Below are 25,365 nucleotides of genomic sequence, written 5' to 3' on the forward strand. Positions count from 1 at the left end.
CAAAGGAGATCCAGTGGATATAGTGTATTTAGATTTTCAGAAAGCCTTTGACAAGGTCCCTCACCAAAGGCTCTTAAGCAAAATAAGCAGTCATGGGATAAGAGGGAAGGTTCTCTCATGGATTGGTAACTGGTTAAAAGATAGGAAATAAAGGTAGGAACAAATGGTCAGTTTTCAGAATGGAGAGAGGTAAACAGTGTTGTCCCCCAGGGATCTGTACTGGGCCCAGTCCTATTTAACATATTCATAAACGATCTGGAAAAAGGGGTAAACTGTGAGGTGGCAAAATTTGCAGATGATACAGAACGACTCAAGAATGTTAAGTCCCAGGCAGACTGTGAAGATCTCAAAAGGATCTCACAAAACTGGGTGACTGGGCAACAAAATGGCAGATGAAATTTAATGGTGATAAATGCCAAGTAATGCACATTGGAAAACATAATCCTAACTATACATATAAAATGATGGGGTCTAAATTAGCTGTTATCACTCAAGAAAGATCTTGGAGTCATTGTGGATAGTTCTCTGAAATCATCCACTCAATGTGCAGCAGCAGTCAAAAAAGCAAAAAGGATGTCGGGAATCATCAAGAAAGGGATAGATAATAAGACAGAAAATATCATATTGCCTCTATATAAATCCATGATACTCCCACACCTTGAATACTGCGTGCAGATGTGGTCGCCCCATCTCAAAAAAAAGATATATTGGAATTGGAAAAGGTTCAGAAAAGGGCAAAAATAATTATTAGGGGTATGGAACGGCTTCTGTATGAGGAGAGATTAATAAGACTGGGACTTTTCAGCTTGGAAAAGAGGCGACTAAGGGGGGATATGACAGAGGTCTATAAAATCATGAGTGGTATAGAGAGAGTAAATAAGGAAGTGTTATTTACTCCTTCTCATAATACAAGAACAGGGGACACCAAATGAATTTAATAGGTAGCAGGTTTAAAACAAACACAAGAAAATATTTTTTCATAAAACGCACTGTCAACTTCTGGAACTCCTTGCCAGAGGGTGTTTTGAAGGCCAATTGTATAATCGGGTTCAAAAGGAAGCTAGACAGATTCATGAAAGATAGGTCTATCAATGGCTATTAGCCAGGATGGGCAGGAATGGTGTCCCTAGTCTCTGTTTGCCAGAAACTGGGATTGGGTGACAGGGCATGGATCACTTGATGATAACCTGTCTGTTCATTCCCTTTGGGGCACCTGCCATTGGCCACTGTCAGAGGACAGGATACTGGGCCTGATGGACCTTTGGTCTGACCCAGTATGGCTGTTCTTATGTTCTCCTTTCTGAAGTAAACAATCCCAGGCTTTTTCCATCTCTCTTTATGACAGTTTTTCCAGGCCTTTGATCATTCTCATTTCTCTTCTCAGAATCATATTTAGGTTTGCAATATCTTTTTTGAGATGGGGTGACTAGTACTGCATATAATATGACAGGTGAGGCCACACCAATGATTTATATAAAAGCACTAGAATATTCTCCATTCTGCATCTCATTCCCTAGAAGTGTTAACACGTTAGCTTTTTTTGATCACAGCTGCGTGTTGAACAGCAATTTCCACTGAGCTCTCTACAATGATGCCCAGGTCCCCTTCTTGAACTGATACTTAATACAGAAATATTTGTTTTAAAATAAACATATATTCCATATCCATATAAAATCTATTTCTAGGACTTTTACCAAATAAGGTATTGCATAAAAACTAATAAATTAAATTAGGGAATCTGGGCTCAGGGCTTAGTAACAATGTCTAGAAAAATACTTAAGGAACAGTGTGTCAAGAATAATCATGACCTATAGGAAGTTGTGTCTCAAAGTAACAAGATGTTGATGCTCTTCAATGTTGAGATTCACTCTAATAAATATTCTTTATTAATAATCATTCTGATACTGTACAGTGAATAATAAATCAATATATAATCACAGGAAGTACAAACTGAAGTAAGATCTAAACAGGTGGGCTAGCAGGTGGCAAATGGAATTTAATGTAGTAAGGAACAAAGTAGTAAAGTAATTTTAGGGTTAATGGAACAAAATTAGAAAGGACTAATGAGGAAGAATACTTCAGAATTGAAATAAATAATTAATAGAATTTTACATATAATATGAGACTGCTCCCAGAAAAGCAAATATGGGGTAGTAATGATGAAAGAGTGTTGACTGTGTATAAAGTTTTGGTGAGGATCCATCTAAAATATTATCCACTGCTTTGAACAGAGTTCAAAGTACAGTTCTACTCTGCAAAGGAACCAAAATTATGTGAAGGTTCTGGTCTCCGTGATTTTGTGTTAAGTGTGCTCAACTGGCAAATAAAATATATATATTTTTAATTGCCAGCCTTCAAAGCGCAACCTGGAATTTGGGAATCAAGTTTGGTTCTTTCCATCTCACACATCACAACCAGAAATTATTGCAAGGTTAAATTAGGTCTTCATTTATACCTATGCAACTTTTCTGTATTCATATCATGCCCTCAATGATACCTGTTCAAACCCACTACCTTTCGGAAACTAAACCTAAATCATTTTCTCTAATCTCAGAGATTTGCAAAAATACAAATGACTGGAATTGAATAAACAAGTCTGTTATATACAAAACAATACTGAATTTAGCTCACTTAGTCCTGTCTGACTTAGCCCTGGTCTACACTGGGGGTGAGGGGGATGGGGAGGAGGGATCGATGTAAGTTACGCAACTTCAGCTACTTGAATAATGTAGCTGAAGTAGACATATTTAGACCTACTCAGCGCGATGTCTTCACTACAGTGAGTAGACTGCTGCTGCTCCCCCGCTGACTCTGCCTGCACCTCTCATGGTGGTGGAGTACAGAAGTTGACAGGAGAGTGCTCAGGGGACAATTTATCGCATCTAGACTAGACTCTATAAATTGATCCCTGCTGGATCGATCGCTGCCCACTGATCCGGCGGGTAGTGTAGACATACCCTTAGAAACTTAACAGATCTGTTTACTGTGCAAGTACCACTTCAACACAGTGAACTACACTAATTTGGGACAATGAAAGGAAAGTCTAGTTAAGAAAGGTTTGTTAAACTAAGCATAGTCAACCTCAAAATTAAGACTTCAAGGACACATGATTATAACAGACATTCCTAAATGGGCCAAAAAGACCAAAAACTAAATATTATATATAAGGAATTACCAGGGACAAACCTGAGATTAGAGAAAGATTTAGGTTTACATCAGGAAAGGTTTGTTTAGCCAAGGAAATATCCGTCAATGGAGCAGTTCACAACGTTATGGAAGTAAACTTAAGTCTAGAAGTTTATAGTTTTGAAAAGGAGTGTCTCCTACTAGTCACACAAGGGTTGACTTAGTTACACTTTTGGCCCTTTCCCATTAAACTAACACAGAAAAGTTAAGTTGCATCTAGACCATGGGGTTTACTGGCTTACTCATCAGGTATGAAATACCTACCATCCCCAGAACAGTTTTTGTCTCAGGTCAGTCAACTCAGTCTTTCCTCCCTTTATGGTAAATAAACTGAATTTCAAGCAGTTTACTTTGTGGCAAATTTCTCAATGAGACTATCCAATGGCAAGTTTCAGAAAGAATAAGAGATTGTCCTGGTATTTGCTGACTACTTCCCTCCCACCACATACGTAACTGCATTTTAGTGAAAGCTGTATGCTTATAGTTTGCACATCACTCAGGAATGGTTCATATGTTAAGTGCACTCTCTCTCTCAAATCTGGAACAGAGTATATTACCATCCTCTGGTTTGGTCAATGCCTTCAGCAATGAAGTCAGCAGGAAAGGCATCTTCAAATTCTTTTCTGTTCTCAAATGGATAATGGACTTGTGCGTAAGGCATGCTCCCACTTTCAAACCAACAATCAAAGACTTCAGAAACACGGTGCAACATTCCCTTTCCACAGCGTGAAGGGATGGTTAGATGATCAATACTGTAAGAGAAAAAGATGGACAAATGCTAATCCAAATATTAAGAACTTTGGTATAATATCCATATTCTGCTTACTCATTCGATAGGGAACAAAAAAAACCCAGTTTCACTGAGATTTCCAACAGGCCAAGATTTCATATAAAAATTTTTACAATTTAAAATTGCTTTGTACATTTAGTATCAATCTCAAATTGAAGTTCCATAAGAACATCACAATGACTATACTAGGCCAAACCTATGGTCCATCTAGCCCAGTATCCTGTCTTCTGACAACAGCCAGTGCCAGATGCTTCAGAGGGAATAAACAGAACAAGACAATTTATCGACTTATCCATCCCATCATCCAGTCCCAGATTCCAGCAGTCAAAGGTTTAGGGACAGCCAGAGCATGGGATTGCATCCCTGAACATCTTGGCTAATAGCCATTGATGGACCTAAGCTCCATGAATTTATCTTTTTTGAATTTAGCTTTTTTGAACCCAGTTATTCTTTTGGCCTTCATCACAACCCCTGGCTATAAGTTACAACAGTTGACCGTGCGTTAATGTGAAGAAGCACTTCCTTATGTTTGTTTTAAACCTGCTGCCTATGAATTTCCAAGAAAGAAATGTATATATACTTAATACAGTATATGTAAAGCCATTCTAGTTTCCTCCATACTCTCCTAAAACCTAAATGGTTTTTCAGGTTTAAGACAATAATAACTAACATTTCTGTGTGCCTCACAGTTGCTAATTAACAACAGAAGTACATGTTCTCAGTGACTGACCTTTCTCTGTGGAGATCAGTGATTTTCACTCCTGACAGCTCTTCCAGCTCTGCCACTGACCCAATGCAAACCACCTGTTAAAAGATAGTAAAATACTTTAGAATCAATTCAATGGATATTTTAAGAGATATTACATAATTGCACAGTATTATGGATCACTTTCAAGTACAATACAGAGCTGAAGTATTTAACTACAAACTATAAGTTAAATTTACCCTTTTATACAGAAATCCTGCAACATTTTATGGTTGTTTTCACTATGTGTAAGGGAAAAAATTATTTTAATCTAAAACCCAATATATATTTATATAAAACACAACAATACTTGACACTTCAACTGAACCTTCCATCCAAAGATCTTGAATCACTTTAAAAGTGGATTATCTCACTTTATATTTAGAAAAAGAGGCCAGAGAGGTTTAATAATTTGCCTAATCACAGAGTTAAACAGCGGTAAAATTTGGCACAGAACCCAGATATGCTTAGTCTCCTGCTCTGACCACTAGAAAATGCTGCTTTCCAAGGAGTCAAAATAGTCTTCACTGACAAATGTGAACTGCTGCATAATGTCATTAACCATTTAAACTAGAAACATTAGCAAAATGGTTAGATGAGAACTGGCTCAGATCCAGAAGTGACACTCATGTTCTAAATCAGAATTTCCCAACTTTTTTGGGGTGGTGACCCCTTCAAAGCCAAACTTTCCACAACCCCCTGATATTTACTACATAAAAGTAGAGTTAAAAATGCATAAGTGATCACCTTTTAGCTCAGTGATTCACTCATCTGGGCTGTGGGAGACCCAAGTTCAATTCCCCCCTCTGCCCGATGTGGAGCAGAAATTTGAATTTATATTTCCTACACTGCAGGAGAATATACTAATCACTGGGTTATGGGATATTCCGGAGCAGGTCTCTCTCAGTATCTCATATTGAAGCTGTTCCCCTGTGTATTAATGCTTAAATAGTCACTGGAGCAGGAACACAAACTTGGGTCTCCAACATCCTAGGTGAGTGCTTTAAATACCAGGCTATAGGGTCATTCTCTGTCCCTGCCTGAGAGCTGACAACATCCCTTTCACAAGTCTAAGAAAAATGGGATTTAGGCATTTCAGATTAGCAACAATTAGCATTTTATCAGACTTTTAAACAATGTGTTTGAGATAAAATGCTCCCTACTTATTAGTGCTTTTAGAGACTGGTATTTTAATGCACAAGTAGCATTTTGACTCCATATAAAAAAGCAGCAAAGGGGCTTTTAAAAATACCTATCCATGGACTGGAGCTGCCTCAATCCTTCTACCAATGTTTGCTTCAGCAGAAAATGGACAATCCACATCATATTTGTTCAAGGTGTAGGCAGATAAAAAGGAAGCAACACAAAAAGTGTCTTGACCAGCTTAGAGTTGACCCAGGTAAGAGGCAATCTCTCTCCCACCCCCGCAAAAGGACTTCTGACTGTCAAGGCAGGGGGATTTTCATAGGCTTTCAAGCCTCCTTTAGTACACAGTCTCATCCATCTTAAAATGGCTCTTAGTTACCAACCATTGTTTCCATCCCAGGACCTGTCAATCCATGTTCATGAAAGAGTTTGACTATATTAAATTACTAGGACTACCGTGAGGGCATAATTTAGCATCTGGCTCAATTGGGATTTTTGGGTCCTGGAAAAAGTTGAGAGACGTATCTTATTTAAAGCAAAAATCAGAGTAATCTATCAAGGAAGAAAAATGTGTGTCCTTAAAACATCCTGCATCCAGCAGAAAACTTACATCTGCACAACCAAACCTCCAGGAGAACCTTCCATGGAATTGCTGCAGCTAGAACAGATTCACAGAATAGACAAAGGTGCAGAACCCAGACTGGTAATTATATTTAATGGTGGGTCAGTTTTCCAGCATTTAGGAATCAGACTGGCAGGACACACACTGCCCAGTCTTGCAATCTATACCTACAATTCAACATCATCATAGGAACATAGGAGTACCCAGTTTGGATCAGACCTGAGGTTCATCTAATCCAGTAACCTGTCTCTGACTGTAGCCAGTAGCAGATGCTTCAGAGAAAGGAGCAAGTACCCTTCAAACAGGCAGATGGGGGATAGTCTGCCCCACACTAGGTCTCATCATGGTATCTGATAGTTACAGACTGGCTTAACCCTGAAGAATGAAATGTGATATCCCTTTTGCACACACACCTATATTGGAATGTACATGAGCAAGCACTCAAAGAAGAAATGTTTGTTATAAATTGTAAATCTGGATATTTTTGATATCCATATAAATGTCCAGTCCTTTCTGAATATTGCTTATGTCTTTGCCACAAGAAGTTGTTGAAACCATGAGCTCCACAGTTTAATTACACATGTGAAACTTACCCATTTTGATTTTCCCCTTTAATTGAATTTCCCCTTGTCTTTGTGTTATGAGAAGAGAGAACAGAAGATTCCTGCATATCAGTACCAAGCAAACCACCTAGGAGCTTTAAAAGAAACTTACAGGGAATGATTTATATGAAGAATGCTTGACAAGATGATCTAGAGGTGGCAGCCTAACAGCAGCTTGACAAACGGAAACAAAACAGACTGGGTGCAGGACATAGAAAAGATTTCCTCACAGACTTAAAACAGCATAACCAAGGATTTCCTGTGGTTAGTGCTGTTATACAAGACTACTGGCAATAAAACTAGTTGGTCAAATGCCTCAGTTGAGTGTGGGGTGCTCCAAGCCACACTAAAGCATCTGAACCACATCTTCACGAAATATTCAGCAACTTCTAGAAAACTGGTTTACAGTTTAATTGAACATTTTATCATCTTCCTGCTTTATAAACTTGGTCGTGCTGTGTTAGAAGATTTTACATCTAGTTGAAATGGGATTTTCTGCTTAGTCCTTTCTTCAGAAACTTATAGGTTTAAACTCTCAAAACAATGATTTTCACAGAGTAATAAAAACACACGTTTCAAAGCTCACCTTCCACTATGTGCTTCTACTACTTTATAATATGCCAAAACAAGACTAGATATTGATTTGTAGTATATTTTACTTTACTAGCAATTAGTCACCTTTCTATATATTAAAAAATAAATCACATTTTTTTTTCTGATTTTAACAGGAAAAAATAGAATTGCATGCATGGAGTGTTCCTTTTTGAAGGGCACATTGTTGAGGTTCAGTAATCTGGTATGGCTACTGGACCAAGGTAAAGTTCAAGAGTTCTGAGTGTTCCAATGTTAACCTATCTTTTATATTAATTTTGAAACAACTTCCCCTTTCATATAAAATATGAGTGAACATAGGTACAACTCAGTTTGAATTTTACTGTGGCCCAGTGGCCATACCAGATTACCAAACCTCAACACTTGCTTTCTAGCCAGTGGGTACATGCAGTCTCAGGAGAAATGAGAGATGTCTGTATGCATTCGACCATTTCTTCCCAATGTCTGACCCCTGGAGGCTATTTGCACTAAACTGCATGGACACGAAGCTCAATCTTCCAAATTAGAAAAGGAATTGTAAAGATTTCATCAGTAAAAGAGGGACAGAGATTGTAAGGAGCATTACCAGAAGCAAACATGGATAGTGTAGTCTTTTGTCCAGTCTTTTTCAGCTGCAGGACCAAACTTCAAATATTTTAGCATAGTACAGTACTGAATTTTTTTCATATGACTAAAACCCTTACCAGTCAGTATAGAGTATTTTCATTTTGACTTGGCCATTCTGTACCCATTAGGTACAAAAATGTCAGTCATAGAAGTGGATTTTAATCCACAGGTGGGCACTCAGAGAATTATAGCGATTGCTTCCAAGGAAGAGTAATATAAGAAAGTGTTTGTTTTATTTTTAGCCATCTCAATGCAGTATAGCATCTGCTGCAGGGAAAAACTGTTAGCATAAAGCAACCAATCAGCTCTTCATGGACCACAATGAATAGTCCAGGGATCACAGTTTGAGAATGTGTCCTAGTTTTTCCAAGGGTCATGCAGGACATAATACTGCAAGGGAAGGATAATACACAGCTGTTAGATGCAGGCCAGGATTCACTTAGCCTAAGAGTCTCCACCACCTCCCTGTTGTATAAAACCTCTCCTCATTTGAGGAGACCTGCCTCATCAGTGGCCCTAGGAAGATCATATCAAAATCAGGAAGACATCATAACAGAAGCCTGAAGCATCTCTAAGCAGGAAAGCAAAACGGATTAATATAAACGGTAGCTTCTCAAATGTAAGTTTTTATAGTACAGTAAGACAGCAGAGACTGCCAACATATATGGACAATACAGCAATATTTGTGTCTATTTTTATGGAAAACATACCTTTTTGTTTATAAAAGTAAACCGTAGGTCAAGGCAAAAATAATTTGATCTTGCTCTGTTGGGCAGTAGAAATGTTTTTAAACGTAAGAACAGGGAAAGGGTATGAGGCATAAAAGTTACTTTTTACCTACATATATTTTCACAGTTATCCTGCTTCAGTCCAGAGTGATAATATGTGTTACCTCCTTATTAGCAAGGGGGGTAGAAAGGAAAAGAAGCTTCAGAACGCTATCACCACCATTCAGGCTTATATGGGCATCCTGACAACTTCACCTGTTTTCTTTTTCCACCTACTTGCATTATCAGAATTGACTAACCAAGCTGATCCCTAAGGTACGAGTATTTTACCTTTAAAGAAATTGAACATCTGCGTGTTTTATGAGACCAGGAACTTGGGCACTGCCAATTACCCCAGTATATAGTTTTGTACATTTACTTCATGCTACTAATGCTGAGACACCTTACAACTCACCCAGTCCATTACCATATATTTATATGTTAGCTTTTCTACGAATGTAGGCTTAACTTGCAAGAGAAAATCTTAGGCGGTTTGTAACTACCAGTTATACACAGACTTTTTCCTGGCTGTTAAAAATTAAAATCAAAAGCTGAAAAATAGTGACTAAAAAAAATCCTTCTCTTCTCAGTTTTATCTTATGATGTTATAATTTCACTAGTTCTCCTGACGCTGTAGATTCTTCCAGGGTAGAGCTTAATTTAAAAGATAAAAAACAAACAAGAAAAATACACCTGAAATTTTACCTTAGAGAGATGAAGAAAAAAAGCACTACTTTTTGTCCTCTGCCTGCATGGCAGTTTTAAGAACTATTAGCAGAGCACTTCAAACTGCAAAGCACTAAGACAGTTCTGTGCTCTAGGAAACTAAGCAAACCAACTTTGTAACATAGCAGGATTTCTTTTATCAATAACTGGAGATTTTTGTTTTCTTACATACCTCTTCAAAATCATTGCTGACCCACAAAGGGATAGGTGTTCCCCAGTATCGGTTCCTGGAAATAGCCCAGTCGCGTGCATCTTTCAGCCAGTTTCCAAAACGTTTCTCTCTCACAAAGTCAGGAACCCTGTTACGAAAGTTAACAGCAATTAAATTATTATCTGCAAACTAAACCTTTAAGTCATCTGATAGGCAGACATTACATTCATACCTCCAGATCACAAGAAAAGTGATTTACTTTTTGAAATTTGCAATAATTGGTGTAGTTTCAGGTTACTGTGTTGACCATTTGCTAGGAATTGCATTTATTACTTGTATGACCTTTGGAGAAAAAAATAATAGTGTTGTTTCTTCTGACTCCTACAGATCCTCAAATATGCTATACAAGTGCAAGAATGTTATGTTTTATTGTTCATTTTCAAAGTAATTCAATCAACATCTGTGTTAGATTAGACAAATATCTACAATGTGCCCATGGATGTATATTATACCCATACAAAAGGTAATAATGATTGTCAAGATTCCTCCCCCACTCTGAACTCTAGGGTACAGATGTGGGGACCTGCATGAAAAACCTCTCCTAAGCTTATCTTTACCAGCTTAGGTCAAAACTTCTCCAAGGTACAAAATATTCCACCCTTTGTCCTTGGATTGGCCGCTACCACCACCAAACTAATACTGGTTACTGGGGAAGAGCTGTTTGGACGCGTCTTTCCCCCCAAATACTTCCCAAAACCTTGCACCCCACTTCCTGGACAAGGTTTGGTAAAAAGCCTCACCAATTTGCCTAGGTGACTACAGACCCAGACCCTTGGATCTTCAGAACAATGAACAATCCTCCCAACACTTGCACCCCCCCTTTCCTGGGAAATGTTGGATAAAAAGCCTCACCAATTTGCATAGGTGACCACAGACCCAAACCCTTGGATCTGAGGGCAATGAAAAAGCATTCAGTTTTCTTACAAGAAGACTTTTAATAAAAAATAGAAGTAAATAGAAATAAAGAAATCCCCCCTATAAAATCAGGATGGTAGATATCTTACAGGGTAATTAGATTCAAAAACATAGAGAACCCCTCTAGGCAAAACCTTAAGTTACAAAAAAGATACACAGACAGAAATAGTTATTCTATTCAGCACAATTCTTTTCTCAGCCATTTAAAGAAATCATAATCTAACACATACCTAGCTAGATTACTTACTAAAAGTTCTAAGACTCCATTCCTGGTCTATCCCCAGCAGAAACCAGCATATAGACAGACACACAGACCCTTTGTTCTCTCCCTCCTCCCAGCTTTTGAAAGTATCTGGTCTCCTCATTGGTCATTTTGGTCAGGTGCCAGCGAGGTTATCTTTAGCTTCTTAACCCTTTACAGGTGAGAGGAGCTTTCCTCTGGCCAGTAGGGATTTCAAAGGGGTTTACCCTTCCCTTTATATTTATGACAATGATGTTCACACTTCACTGGAATACCTTTCTTTAGAAAATTTCTACTAAAAGTTGAGATAAAGAATTAGAAAAATTCACATTATCACTATCTTACAAAAACAGTTCTGAAAAAAAAACCAACAACAATTCTGATACTGCAGGCTTCCAGCCACCCCCCCCATTTTGGGCTAATGGATGAAAATCTTCTAAGGGGCTTGTAAGACAACAGTTAAAGGTTCAGTTGTACTGGGCTAAATTGGTACTGTGGGCAGCCAGTGATGAGCTGCCAAAATCTTAACAACTGGTTCCCTCCTCACCCCACGAGGGGGTTGTGGCACACCCCCGCCCCCTGGGACTCTTGCCCTGCCCCTGCCCCCGGGACTCCTGCCCCATCCAACCCCCTGCGTTTCTTGACACCCCCCCTCCCGGGACCCCTGCCCCCTCCACCCCCCTCCCCTGTCCCCCGACTGCCCCCAGAACCAGGCAGGAGGGTCTCGTGGGCCACTGTAGTGGAGGCCCACCCCGCCCTGCCCCTAAGAGCCAGAGGGACCTGCTGGTGGGCGAGGTGGGGAGTCCCACCAGTGCTTACCTGGGGCAGCTACCAGGAAGCATCTGGCAGGTCCCTCTGGCTCCTAGGGGCGGTGGAGAGTAGCTGTGGGGGGGGGAGCAGGGGAAGCGGCCACTCCCCCACTGATCACATCAAAAGTGGCACCTTAGGTGCCGACTCCCTGGGTGCTCCGGGGCTAGAGCACCCACTGGGAAAATTTGGTGGGTGCAGAGCACCCACCGGCAGCTCCTCACCCAGTGCCCGGCCCCAGATTACCTCTCCTCTGCTCCGCAGAGAAGAGGAGCAGTGCAGCACATTCAGGGGCAGAGGTGGAGTGGAGGTGAGCTGGGGCTGGGTGCGGGGCGGGGAGCTGCTGGTGGGTGCTCTACACCCACCAAATTTTCCCCATGGGTGCTCCAGCCCTGGAGCACCCACAGAGTCAGCGCCTAAGCTGCCACTTTTGGCTGGTTGTTAAATTTAGAAGCCCTTTTAGAACCTGTTGTCCCGTGAGGGCAACAGGTTCTAAAAGGTCTTCTAAATTTAACAGCCGGTTCCAGTGAACTGGTGCGAACCAGCTCCAGCTCACCACTGTGGGCAGCTGTTTAGCACCTATCACCAGCCTTTGCTCCATGGATATCACTTCTATCAACACTGCATGAGTTAGAGACTATTCCAGAGCATGGAACCTTGAGAATAAACAAAGTTCCAGATCCACTAACTCTCCCACAAGGTGATGGCTCTTGCTTTACTCTTAGTAAAACTGCTCATGGGTCTCAAATTAAAAAAAAAAAAAAAAAAATGTAGTCAATGGCAGCACTCTCTGAAGACTTCATTTCTAGCTTAATGGGCTTTAAGAGATGTTTAACTACGAGACCTGAGCGTATGAAATATCTTGGAGATCAAAGACAATGTTGAGGATTATACTATGTCAAGACTAATTAATCTGATAGTTTGGTTAACAATTGATTATTCACATTCTCTACATAGTCACAGGCCACAGCCTGCTGTATTTGTTAAAAAAAACAAACCCAAACCTCAGATAGTTACCTTCTTGTACAGGTTCTTTGAGCTGTGTTGCATACATCCATTCTGATGTATGTGTGTGTGCACCTACACTGGAAATGGGCATATGCTATCACTCAAAGAAGAACTTGTGCATTTTCCAGTTCTTTAGTTAAAAAAACTTTTTTTTAAAGAATTATTTTTTACTGATAGAAGCACCAATAAAAAATAAAAAAAAGAGTTGCATGCTAAAGCTCAATATAAAGACAACATTTCAGGCCTAGAGAGAACTTTTTTGAGAATTATGGGATTCACTTGCATAACTCATTTGGGGCTTTACAGCCTTACAAACACATAGTTACAGCTGAAGAGCATTTTAAAACGTAACTGTTTAATTCAATTCAGTGCCTATACAATGTAATAGAAAAAGTGGTAACTTTTGAGGTCAACAGCATATTACTTTCATGCCTAAAGAAACATTTTAAAAGTCACAGCACATAAAAGAAGTGGTGGGTTGTAGGAAGCAGCCCTGGGAACTTAAAATTCATTATGCATATTCCTTATGAAGTCAATGCATTTTTTTTTTTGAAGTTTCACTGAACATCGAGGCACTACTACATTTTCAGACCCTGTACAGCCATAGGCTTATAAACATTACTGAGCTGGTAATATATTTGTTTAAGCCAAATGTCACAGATACACAAGTAAGAGTATACAAAATTTAAGGGAAAAATATCCAGAATTATTTTTGACTTTCAAAAAGACATTCAAAGATTTAAAATGTCAAAAGCACCCATGTGACCATAGAGTTTAAGTCTTAAATTGTGAAGAGTCAATGGGACTTAAGTGCTTTTGAAATATTTTTTCTTCACTGACTTTACCTACATCCCTCATAGCACCGATGTTGATATTCCCCTAACTCCACTCCCCAAACCGCACCCAACTATTAAAAACTGAAAGAGGGTAAAGAGATCCTGACTTATCCACAGGAATATTTTATTGATTGTTTTTTTCTAAGATTTGAAGTAGCCGTGACTCAAAAGTACTTGCAGGCAAGTCTGCAAAATAGTATGGAAAAATGGTAACTCTGAAGTCTACTAATTCAAGAAAAGCAAAACATTAAAATAAAACTAATGAAATTCAAGTTCAATACTTATGAGTCTCAAATATTTAATGAAATTCGACTCAATTCAAAACGAGTAATTTGCCAAAGAGTATGAACATTGATCAGTTTGGTGAAACAAATATAGTCCAATATCTGATAGCCAGATGTAATGCAGATGTATGCAATCCAGCAGTAGTGTGAATTTCCTAATTCTCACCTGCCTATCCAGCCAGTGATTCAAGCAGAAACTCTTCCAGAGGCATCCTTCAAGCAACCATGTTAGGATTTTCTATAATACTCATCACCATAATATCTGAGGGTGTGTCTGTCTAAATATGCTTTGTTAGATTCCAAAAAAATAATTCCACAAACACTAAAGAAGGCTTCACTGGTTAAGAAGCCATCTCGGTTAAATGGTGAGGTGAAAGCAGCAATAAAAAAATTTATTAATTAACAAATGGAAAAATGAAGAAACAGATCGTAACTACTATAAATCAACAGTTAGTAAATTCTGACAATTGATAAGGGAAGCTCAAGGTATCAATTAAAAAAAACTATGGCCAGCAGGGTTAAGGACAAAAAGAAGGAATTCTTTAAATGTGTATCAGGTTGACTGATTGGGAGCCATCTTGTGATAACTTATGGTACTGTATATTGACCTTGTTACTGGGGTATTTTCTATATGATTATATTGGTTTCTCTCAGCAAGGGTCTGTCTTGAAAAACAGGTAAGAAGGAACAGAACTCAAGCTAAGCCACACCTCAGCTGTTAACATACAGAGCCAGAACTACTGGCCCTAAGGATTCTGGCTAGACCTCCTACTAAGCCTGCTGAACTGGTTTTGACCAGAACAAAAGAACTATAGCAGGGTTTAAAGAGAAAAGGGCAGTAGCTGTTCAGGGGAACCAGACAGACATAGGGACCTGCTGAGAGTCTCTAATACTTTGTTCCCACTATTAACACAACAATTCTTGTTTTAAGAAGGCTGCCACTGATCACAGATTCCCAAACTGAAGAACCACAGGTGCGAGAACTTAATGGGCAAGCCATAAAGAATTAAAGGACAGTAGCATAATTCATGCCAATCAACATGGTTTTATGGAAGATAGGTCTTGTCAAACACACAAACTTGATGGCGTTTTTTGATGAGATCAATCGTCTGGTTAATAAAGGTAACTGTTGAAATAATACATTTGTGTTAGGTATCTGACTTAGCCCTGACACTCCCATAAAATCTGAATTATCCCACCTCCCCTGTCCCCCAAAAAATCCTCCAATGGAGCCCATATTAAATACATTAAAAACACCTGACAGAGATCTCAGAGTAATTGTAAATAGGTAATGGTCATCCAGTGTAGGTGTTTCTAGTGGGGTCTCACAAGGGTCAGTTATTGACAATACTATTCAGTATGTTTTTCACTAACCAAAAAAAAAACAAAAAGAACCAAGATAATTAGTGGACAATAACAAAGAAATTGGTGGGGTGGTAAAGAGTGATGGATACAAATCACCCTTTGATTTCTTGGTAAGGTGGGCTCATTTGAACAACCAGCATTTTAACACAATCAAATGCAAGGTCTAAAAACAAAGGACATAGATCACAAAAGAAGGGCGAATTTCTCCTCAGATGTGGTCACACTGAAAGAACTAAGAGGTCACTGTAGACAACTAATTGAACATGAGGTCCCAAGGCAATGCTGTAGCTAAGAGGACTAATGCACTCCTTGAATGTATAAGAAAAGGAATATCCATAAGAAGGAATAGGGAGGTGATATTTCCTCTCTCTGTGATATTGGTGAAAGCATTACTGGACTACTGTATCCAGTTCTGTGTCCACACTTCAAGCAGGACATTGAAAAAGTGGATGGGTTCAGAAAAGAGCTTCAAAAACAATACCAGATCTGGAAAACATGCATTATAGAGAGAGACTCTAAGAAATTTTATTTAGTTTATCCGACAGAAAGTTAAAAAGTAACCATCATCCTCTCCAAGTACCTACACTGGAAAGAGGTTTCAGATAACAGACTGCTCTTTGATCTAGCAGAAAAAGGCATAATATGATCTGATAAAGAAAAGAACCAGAAAACAACCCCATAATCATGTAAAGCTAGGCTTCTGTCTATGCTTATCTGTCCTTTCCCTATGTTTATGGGTAGAAAGAATTTGAACTATGTGTAACCTGTACTCCCCGTTTGGGGAAAGAATTCCTTATACAGATGGGCCTCCATGTTCATACCTCAGGACTCAGACCAACAGGGGTTGACCGGTTTGAACTGGAAGAGATATCACAAAGTATGTTGAACCAAGCTATAAAAGCTCTACCTTGTTCTTTGTTCTGGGCTTTGCCATATTCCTCTGTGTAGGAATTGGTGAGCCCTTCAGCTGTCGTACTTGATAGCATTAAAGTGCCTCATTTTATCTAAGAGCCCTGACTCTGTTTCTTTGGCTAATACAGAAGTCCAGGGAAGGTTACCCTCCAAACCCTAGATGGGAGGGAAACCCTTTTTCCCTAACAGATCAAAAATATAGAGATCCAAACCTAGACTAAAAAAAATTATGTTATTTAAACAGTGAAGGGAATTAACAATTGGCACAATTGTTCTGGTGATGTGATGGATTCTACATCACTTGAAGTATCAGCATCAAGACTGGATGTTTTTCTAAAAGACATTCTATAGTTCTAACAGAAGTAACGGACTTGATACAGAAATTACTGGGTGAGGTTCTATTTCGTATGTTACGTAGGAGGTCAAACTCCAAGATCACAAGAGTCCAATCTGGCCTTAAATATATATGATGCTGAATCTCTTTGATCATTACCTGAGAAAAAGACCTAGTGGTTTTCTCTTCACCTTCGACATACTGAGCGGAAAAACAGGCTAAGTCATTTATTGCTTGCCTCTTCCAGTCACTTTCCCTTCCCACCCCAAAATTCATCCAGGATTTCTTGGCGTATAGGCAGTCTGGTCCACAAGCCAGATCTTACACCACCAGCACTTAAAACCTCTCCTGCAGCCTGCTGAAGGTACTGGCTCTTTAAACAGTTTCATTTATGCTTATACAGGTGCATTCGAAATCTTAATGGATGCGATTACTACTAGGCCTGAAAGCTTCTTCAGCCAACTAAGGAAGCATCAGACAACAAAAATACTTGAGACAGATAACTAAATGATGTAACTTTTTGCTAATCATAGAATATCAGGGTTGGAAGGGACCTCAGGAGGTCATCTAGTCCAATCCCCTGCTCAAAGCAGGACCAATCCCCAATTTTTGCTCCACATCCCTAAATGGCCCCTTCAAGGATTGAACTCACAACCCTGGGTTTTAGCAGGCCAATGCTCAAACCGCTGAGCTATCCCTGTTTTCTGACCTTTTTACCTTCAAAAGTTATCTTCCACTACACTATCCTTTTTTGTTTGTGCTAAGAATATAAGCTCTGTAACTACCAATGTCAAGTAATTATGGCTGAAATAGCTTAAAGAAATCCAACGGTTAAGCTTTCTTGCACCGAAATTAAGAATATTCAGGCTTCACGGATTCTTTTAGAGTTGAAACTTATTACTGTAACACTCTTCATACTGACCTTCAGAGACCATATCTCCAATCACAAGTGGAAACTGTATTACAAACATTAGCATGTGACCATCATTCTACCAGTGTGGAAAACTTCTCTTTACACAGCTCTTACAGAAACTAATTTCCTTTTTTTAAGAAGTTCTTAGACACTGTGATTACCTTAAATTATTAGTCCTATTTAACATAGCCAGAGGCTGGGACAATCCCCTAGTGACATTAAAATGCTTAAAAGTTTTCTCTTTGCCTCCTCAAAATGTGTAAAAAAAGTAATTTATTTCCCTTAATGTGTACAATAACTGGGAAAGTTTAAACATTTGAATTCTCTCTCCCCTTGAGCTATAAAGCCATGCTTCCTTTTTCTTGAGAAATTGTCTGAGCCTGATGCTAGCTTTTAGTGCAACACTAGAGATCATGTCATCTTCTACAGATGGGGCTCACTAACAGCAACGGTATGCTGCTCTGTTGGATTTATAACATGAGGGTCATCAATTGGTATAATCAGAACATAAGAACTGCTATACTGGGTCGGATCAATGGTCCATCTAGCCCAGTATCCTGTCTCTTACAATGGCCAGTACCAGAGCTTCAGGGGGAATGTACAGAATAGGGCAATTCTGGAGAGACCAACCCATGTCTGCCCTTCCTGGATTCTGGCAGAGGTTTAGGGGTACCCTGAGCATGGGGTTACAGACCTGACTGTCTTGGTTAATAGCCATTGATGGACCTAGGCTCCATGAACTTAACTAGTCCTTTTTTGAACCCAGTCATACTTTTGGCCACCACAACATTCCATGGCCATGAGTGTCCACAAGTTAATTGTACATTGTGTGAAAAAGTATTTCCTTGTTTGCATTAAACCTGCTGCCTGTTATTCCATCAAGTGAACCCCCATTTTTTGTTACTGTTCTAATAAATTTAGTGCTTTAAAATGTTTAACCATTTTTAACAAGGACAATATGTGACTGATCAATCGACTAATTATTTTTGGACTGGTCAAATGCCAAAGCCTAACAGTCTTACCAATCAGCTAATTGTTCTGCCACATGGTACTCTGTCCCTTTATTTTGTTTCAACAGAAATAGCTACTGATTTTCCAGTCTGACATATGTGACTTTTCTGCACATCAGGAAATATCAAGAGCACCTTCTATTTAGAACTTTTACAAGAATGCATGAACTGAACACTAACTATTCCAAATAATATCTATACAAATATTTGCTTATTGTGTTGCAGGGAACAGCAACAATCCTTGAGTTAATTTTCCAAAGCTTGCTTCCCAACCTGTTGGCCACACATCATGCTCTTCGGTGGGAGGAGGTATTGGTTCATATTCTCTGTGTATATATAAAGTCTGCTGCAGTTTCCACGATATGCATCCGATGAAGTGAACTGTAGCTCACGAAAGCTTATGCTCTAATAAATTGGTTAGTCTCTAAGGTGCCACAAGTCCTCCTTTTCTTAATGTTCTTCCTGTAGTTCCTGAAGAAAGATCAAGACTATCTGTCCAAGATACCCACTCCCTTCCTGGAGACCTCATCTCTGCTCTTCAATCCCCCCCAAAACCCCAACTCCTTCTACTGCTAGTCCTGACAGAATTCTGCGCTCATGCGGGCCCACATATTTCTGTGCCTCCTGCGCAGAAAAACGCAAGAGAAACCTGCAGGGGGACACACGTCTCTTCCCCAGCAGCATGTCTGTCCCAGCTGTCTGGAGCAGCTTCAGAGATGCAAATCACTGCAGGGGGGGCACTGGGCATGCATGCCTGCAGGCAAGATGTTGATCACTATCAGGGGGAGGAGATAGCCAACAAGCGTGAGAGACACTGTCCCTCTCTCTTGATACTGCGGCTTGAGGGGCATGGAGGAGCGTAGGTCTTTTCGTTATGCAGGAAGAAGGCTCTTTCCCCGAAGCAGAAATGTAGCAGCCTGCCTGCCTAGTAAAATTGAACTTCTTGAGTATTGAAAAAAACACTTAATTCAATATTAGTATCATGTTACTGAAACTTGTTTGTTTTTAAGTTAAAGAAAATAGCTTTTGTAAAAAAAAACAAAAAAACCCACCACATTTTGTTATTGTGTCTGTTGATGGTTAACTGATCTCATTCTCTAAGGCAAAAATGTAGCAACTTGTCTGCATAGTAACATTGTTAATTATTCTGTTGTTAGTTAACTGTTCCCATTCTCAGTCAATTCCCCCAGGAGCATAAAAACCTGTAAAAGTTTTAAGGCCCCAACATTGCCAGAGTGATGTAAACCCTTATAAATGACATAAGTGGGCTTTTCTTCAGTGAAATTTTAATTCAAGCTTTTGCAAAAAGGTTCTATGGAAACCAGATTTACTATCCCTCAATCTTCCATTGTGAACTATCAATCATTTTTCTTTGTCTGACCCATCCTCTTCCCAAGTTAAGAATCTAATGCCAAAATTTACGCTGGCAAAAAGCAAGCTATGAGATCCAATGGGATATAAAGTCCTTCAAACAGGATCTTTGTCAGCCAAAGTTCTACAGGAAAATTGTTTTCCCTGTCCTCCAAGTGTAAATACTGCAGTGTGTCTAAGATCTGAGGTGTCTACGCCTGTGTGACCTTAGGTGTAGGATGAGAAGAAGAGCAGAGAGTGGCTCCAGCCCTGAATTATATATTAACATAGAAATAATTAACTCATTGTTGTTAATCTGCTCAGAATTTCCACCTCCATTCAGAAACATTCTGGAAACTAATACTGGTTAGAATTAGTTCTGGTACTTTCTAATAGAACATGTTTTTTATTTTCAAAATTGATGGGCAGGGGTAAAAAATATAAAGGAGTACATAATGATTAAATAAAAATGATTGACAGGAAAGACTAAGACAGCTGTTCTTTTTTCACAAGCCTACTTTGAAGTGTTTCCACAGTGCTCATACTATAATTCTAAATATTGATTTAAACTCATTCTACTCCAGAGCTCATACGTGCACTATAGCACTAAATGAGTTGCCACACCTTTCTCCATTTCTTCCTCCCAGCACAAGATATAGGACTACTGTCTCATCACTATTATTTCCATGTCTTGCTGAAGACAACAGTGTAAATATTCAAGTAAATAGTACTGTCAAATACTGCTATAGCAGAAATGTCACTTACTTTACCACCAAAACAACTTTAACTGTTCGCTGAAATTATGTGTCTGATTATATAGCTTTAAGTACATTAAATATTTAATATATACTCATTCTTTTTCATCCATCAACTATTTTTATTCACTACATTCTTCTGAAAGCCACAGTAACTTAGCTATAGTTAGTCAAGTTTCACTTGATAAATTTCTAATGATTAAAAGAAGCTTCTTGGGCTATGAGCTATTTTAAGACACACATTTTTAACATCCTGAAATTTAGTGCAAAAGCCAAACATTTAACCATACACTATTTTAAGAGTTACAGGGAAAAAAGGGAATTTCCTTGACTAGAATAAGAAAGATAGTATGATGGAGGAGTAAGCTACTGCACTAGTTTTCTTCCTCTTCTACAAGCTCAAATCCTATTTTAGGTCTCAAATGTTAATTTGTTTAATCTTATCTGGGGCCCAAAACTAATCTGCCCTTTGGCATAATGGGAATTCTCTCTCCAAGCAAATCCTAAAACCAGAAACCAGTGTGGTTGCTGCACATCACAAGTAAGCTGTATTAATGGAGGGGGAAGTAGAATCTAATAAATAGCACTAGTCCCTCAATTTCAAACACCAAGGTTTCCTGAAAATCTAAACACATTTTGGTTGAAAAAGTAGTCTCAACTTAGTATAACATTTACAATTACTGCCTTTTTAAACAGGCATCTAGACCTCAAAAACCCTAGAATCTAAAATCTCCTTTGTGTTAATTTATCCTACAATAAGCAACTCTCAATGTGCCTCAAATTAATTTTTAATTGTTTTAATTCAAGGAGAAAAGTAAAGTGAATTCTCATGCCATTCTGACACTTTAATTAGCTCCAATACTATGTCATAGACCTAATTTAACATGTAACGAGGGGATTAATAGAGATGAAAAAAAATCAACAGTTTGCAAAGACATGCAGAATTTTCAAGAAAAGAATCTCTCCCTTCCAACTCATGGAAGTTTATTACAATAGTCCACATGCCATCTACCCTACACAAAGAGTTAGGGTCTCCTCAGTAAAAGGAAACTGTATTCTTTCCATATGTGCCCTACTAATTTTTGAAATTATTAGTATTTTCAGTCTTTTTTGTATGGTAATATTTTCCTTTGCTATCCTACCCTGTTTCTCATAGCAACAAACATTTTAGAGCAGCTGTTCTCAAAAAGGGGTCTGGGGCCCCCTGTGGGGGCCACGAGCAGGTTTCAGGGGCTCCACTAAGCAGGGCCAGTGTTAGACTCACTGGAGCCCAGGGCAGGAAGCCAAAGCCCCACTGTGCAGACCTAAAGCCTGGAGCTCTGAGCTCTGCCACCTGGGGCTGAAGTTGAAGCCTGAGCAACTTAGCTTTGTGGGGCCCTCTGTGGTGTGGGGCCCCAGGCAATTGCCCTGCTTTCTACCCCACAATGCCGGCCCTGGCTTTTATATGCCGAAAACCAAATGTGGTGCAACAGGTGAGCCATGGAGTTTTTATAACACATTGGGGGGGCCTCAGAAAGAAAAAGGTTGAGAACCCACTCTTTTTATACAAAGTACACATACAAGCAAGCTGTCATAAATATAAGGGGAAGGGTAAACACCTTTAAAATCCGTCCTGGCCAGAGGAAAAACCCTTTTGCCTGTAAAGGGTTAAGGAGCTAGGATAACCTCGCTGGCACCTGACCAATGACCAATGAGGAGACAAGATACTTTCAAAGCTGCGGGGAGGGAGAAACAAAGGGTCTGGGTCTGTCTGTGTGATGCTTTTGCTGGGGACAGAACAGGAATGGAGTCTTAGAACTTAGTAAGTAATCTAGCTAGATATGCGTTAGATTCTGTTTGTTTAAATGGCTGAGAAAATAAGCTGTGCTGAATGGAATGGATATTCCTGTCTTTGTGTCTTTTTGTAACTTAAGGTTTTGCCTAGAGGGATTCTCTATGTTTTGAATCTAATTACCCTGAAAGGTATTTACCATCCTGATTTTACAGAGGTGATTCTTTTTACTTTTTCTTCTATTAAAATTCTTCTTCTAAGAAACTGAATGTTTCTTTTATTGTTCTTAAGATCCAAGGGTTTGGGTCTGTGGTCACCTATGCAAATTGGTGAGGATTTTTATCAAACCTTCCCCAGGAAGGGGGGTGCAAGGTTTTGGTGAGGATTTTGGGGGGAAAGACGTTTCTAAATGGCTCTTTCCCAAAAATAAACCTGGTTAGACGTTTGGTGGTGGCAGCGGAAGTCCAAGGGCAAAAGGTAAAATAGTTTGTACCTTGGGAAAGTTTTAACCTAAGCTGGTAAAAGTAAGCTTAGGAGGTTTTCGTGCAGGTCCCCATATCTGTACCCTAGAGTTCAGAGTGGGGAAGGATCCTTCACACAAGCTCTCAACGATTTTTACTTTACACGACGCAGACACTATGCTACTTACTCTTAATATCCTAATCTGGCCAATGATGCTGAAAAATTTGCATTTTCAAGTGCAACCTTTCACTTACTGAAATAAAGCCCTCCTTCTACTGCTATTCTTTCCACACCATTTTCTTTAAAATGTTTTGACCTTTGCATGCAAAAGTACATTACACTGGAGTACAAATTAGCCTGATTCAACACATATACATTAATATTTTTACAGACATATAAAAGGACAGACATTCAACATAATGTATTTACTGATAATTTAGTAAATTCTCTAGCGACTTGTTGTTAAAAGTAGGTGAGTCAATTAGTCTTCCAAATCTGGAGTCCTTATTTCAACTAATCCCTTAACTGGCAAGTGACGGTGTTTTTTTGTGGCCACTTCATTGGGGAGGAAGAACATTCGCCACAGATTGTCACAATTGGTAGTCTCTGCTCTAGAGTCCTTGAGCAGGAATAGCACATTTATTGTATCAGAATCCAGGTGTCAGGACTGCTAGAAAAGACCTTAAATTACTCTAATCTACACTAAATCTGATTTTTACCAGTGATAATGCCCTCTCGCTTACATTGTCCTAAAATAAACACAAACATTGAGTTACTTTGGCAGTTGTTTTCTTTTGCATCCCAGTCTAGACGACAGAATGAAGTTTGCGTTCTCCCCAGTAAATGCTACCATCTAGTGTTGGACTTTGCTATATGCTTAGGCAACTGTGGATGCCTTGAAGGAAACTAAATATATTGGATCACAGACAAAAAATGACAATTCTATTATCATATTTTAAAAAGTAGGAAGTTACAGGTGTTTGGTTAAAAAAAGTCCCTACTTATGCCAAATAAAAGAAATATAACTTTCACATTTAAAATTAAACAGCTTACATGGGGAAAAAAATATCCATTTGTTATTCTTAACTAAAGCTTCACTGATAGACAGCAAAAAAAGGGACTTACAGAATTAATTTTATTGCTGGAAGTCGAAAAAGGTGTAGTAAAATCCTTCAAGTTAAATCAATGGGCTAAAACAAGTTAAATCCCCAGGGTTAGCTTTCTCATCCATAAAAACAAACTGCTATCTTTTCAAGTATTAAACATCAAATTGACACCGAAAGTTAAAATTTGCAACAAACGAATTTGCAAAATTCACAAGTAAAAAAGTGCAAAATCATTATTTAGCTATAGTAACATACCATCACATTCAGGAGGCCAGATCCTCAGCTCGTGCAAGTGAGCCCATACTACATTTGTACCAGCTAGTGATCTGGTTTATATACACAACTTAATCACTAATTATAAAAAATATCAGGTATGCATTATAAGCATGAAAAGTAATTATTATTAGAATCTTAACATTTTCTGACTTTCTGCTTTTAATGCTGCAAAATTATCAATATAGATTTTTGCACTAGATTTAATAGCTGATAGGATTGTTTTTAAAGAGAAAAAAATATGACCTTGGGACCTTGCTTCTAGTTGGGAACAAGATGGAGAAAAGGTAAGAACTGGCTGATGAGTCTTCTCTCAGAGTTTCCCATTAACTAATGCAGGGGTCGGCAACCTTCAGCATATGGCTCATCAGGATGATCTGCTGGCGGGCTGCGAGATATTTTGTTTACGTTGACCATCCGCACGCATGGCCCCTCGCAGCTCCCAAGGGCCGCAGTTCGCCATTCCCAGTCAATGGGACCTGCAGGGGGCTGCAAGGACGTGCTGGCCGCCTCTCCCATTGGCCAGGAATGGCAAACTGCGGCCACTGGGAGCTATGGGGGGGCCATGCCTGCAGACTGTCAACATAAACAAAATGTCTTGCAGCCCACCAGTGGATTACCCTGATGGGCCGTGTGCCGAAGGTTGCCGACCCCGATGTAATGCTTTGTGCAATCAAGCCTCCTGAAGGTGGGAAATGTAACAGGCTAGGATGGTTTTAAAAATAAAATGAAGTCATTTATTGTCTTTTGCATCTGTCTTTCTCCCCTTTCATCATTCTTCATTGCCCCCGTGATGGGGCTTTTACTTTAGATACAAAGAATGCCTGATCTGGAAGTTGGTGGGTCCTGCCTGGAGGTAGAGTTTTTGATAACTAGTCACATGCGTACCCTTTGGCCAAACTTAATTGCAGTAGTACAAGTAGGTGAGAGAGGGTGAGAAAAGGGAGACCTTTTTAAAACTGAAATTTACATGCAACAGCTGACTCTACATATCTCTTCTTTTTATTTCC

At 39.2% G+C, this 25,365-nt stretch overlaps 1 protein-coding gene across 4 annotated transcripts in view; it reads right to left on the reverse strand.

The window, feature by feature from the left end:
* The window catches only part of IARS1 (isoleucyl-tRNA synthetase 1), a 198,308-nt gene that overhangs the window by 82,145 nt on the left and 90,798 nt on the right, over positions 1-25,365 (reverse strand). For all 4 annotated transcript variants that reach the window (XM_073352336.1, XM_073352335.1, XM_073352337.1 and 1 more), the window contains 3 exons: positions 9,975-10,101; positions 4,707-4,780; positions 3,744-3,938 (listed from right to left, as the gene is read on the reverse strand). In XM_073352336.1, the coding sequence (XP_073208437.1) occupies positions 3,744-3,938; positions 4,707-4,780; positions 9,975-10,101 (396 nt within the window). The remainder of the gene's footprint in view (positions 1-3,743; positions 3,939-4,706; positions 4,781-9,974; positions 10,102-25,365) is intronic.

This window comes from Lepidochelys kempii, chromosome 7, assembly GCF_965140265.1.
Source record: "Lepidochelys kempii isolate rLepKem1 chromosome 7, rLepKem1.hap2, whole genome shotgun sequence".
Lineage (NCBI taxonomy): Eukaryota > Metazoa > Chordata > Testudines > Cheloniidae > Lepidochelys > Lepidochelys kempii.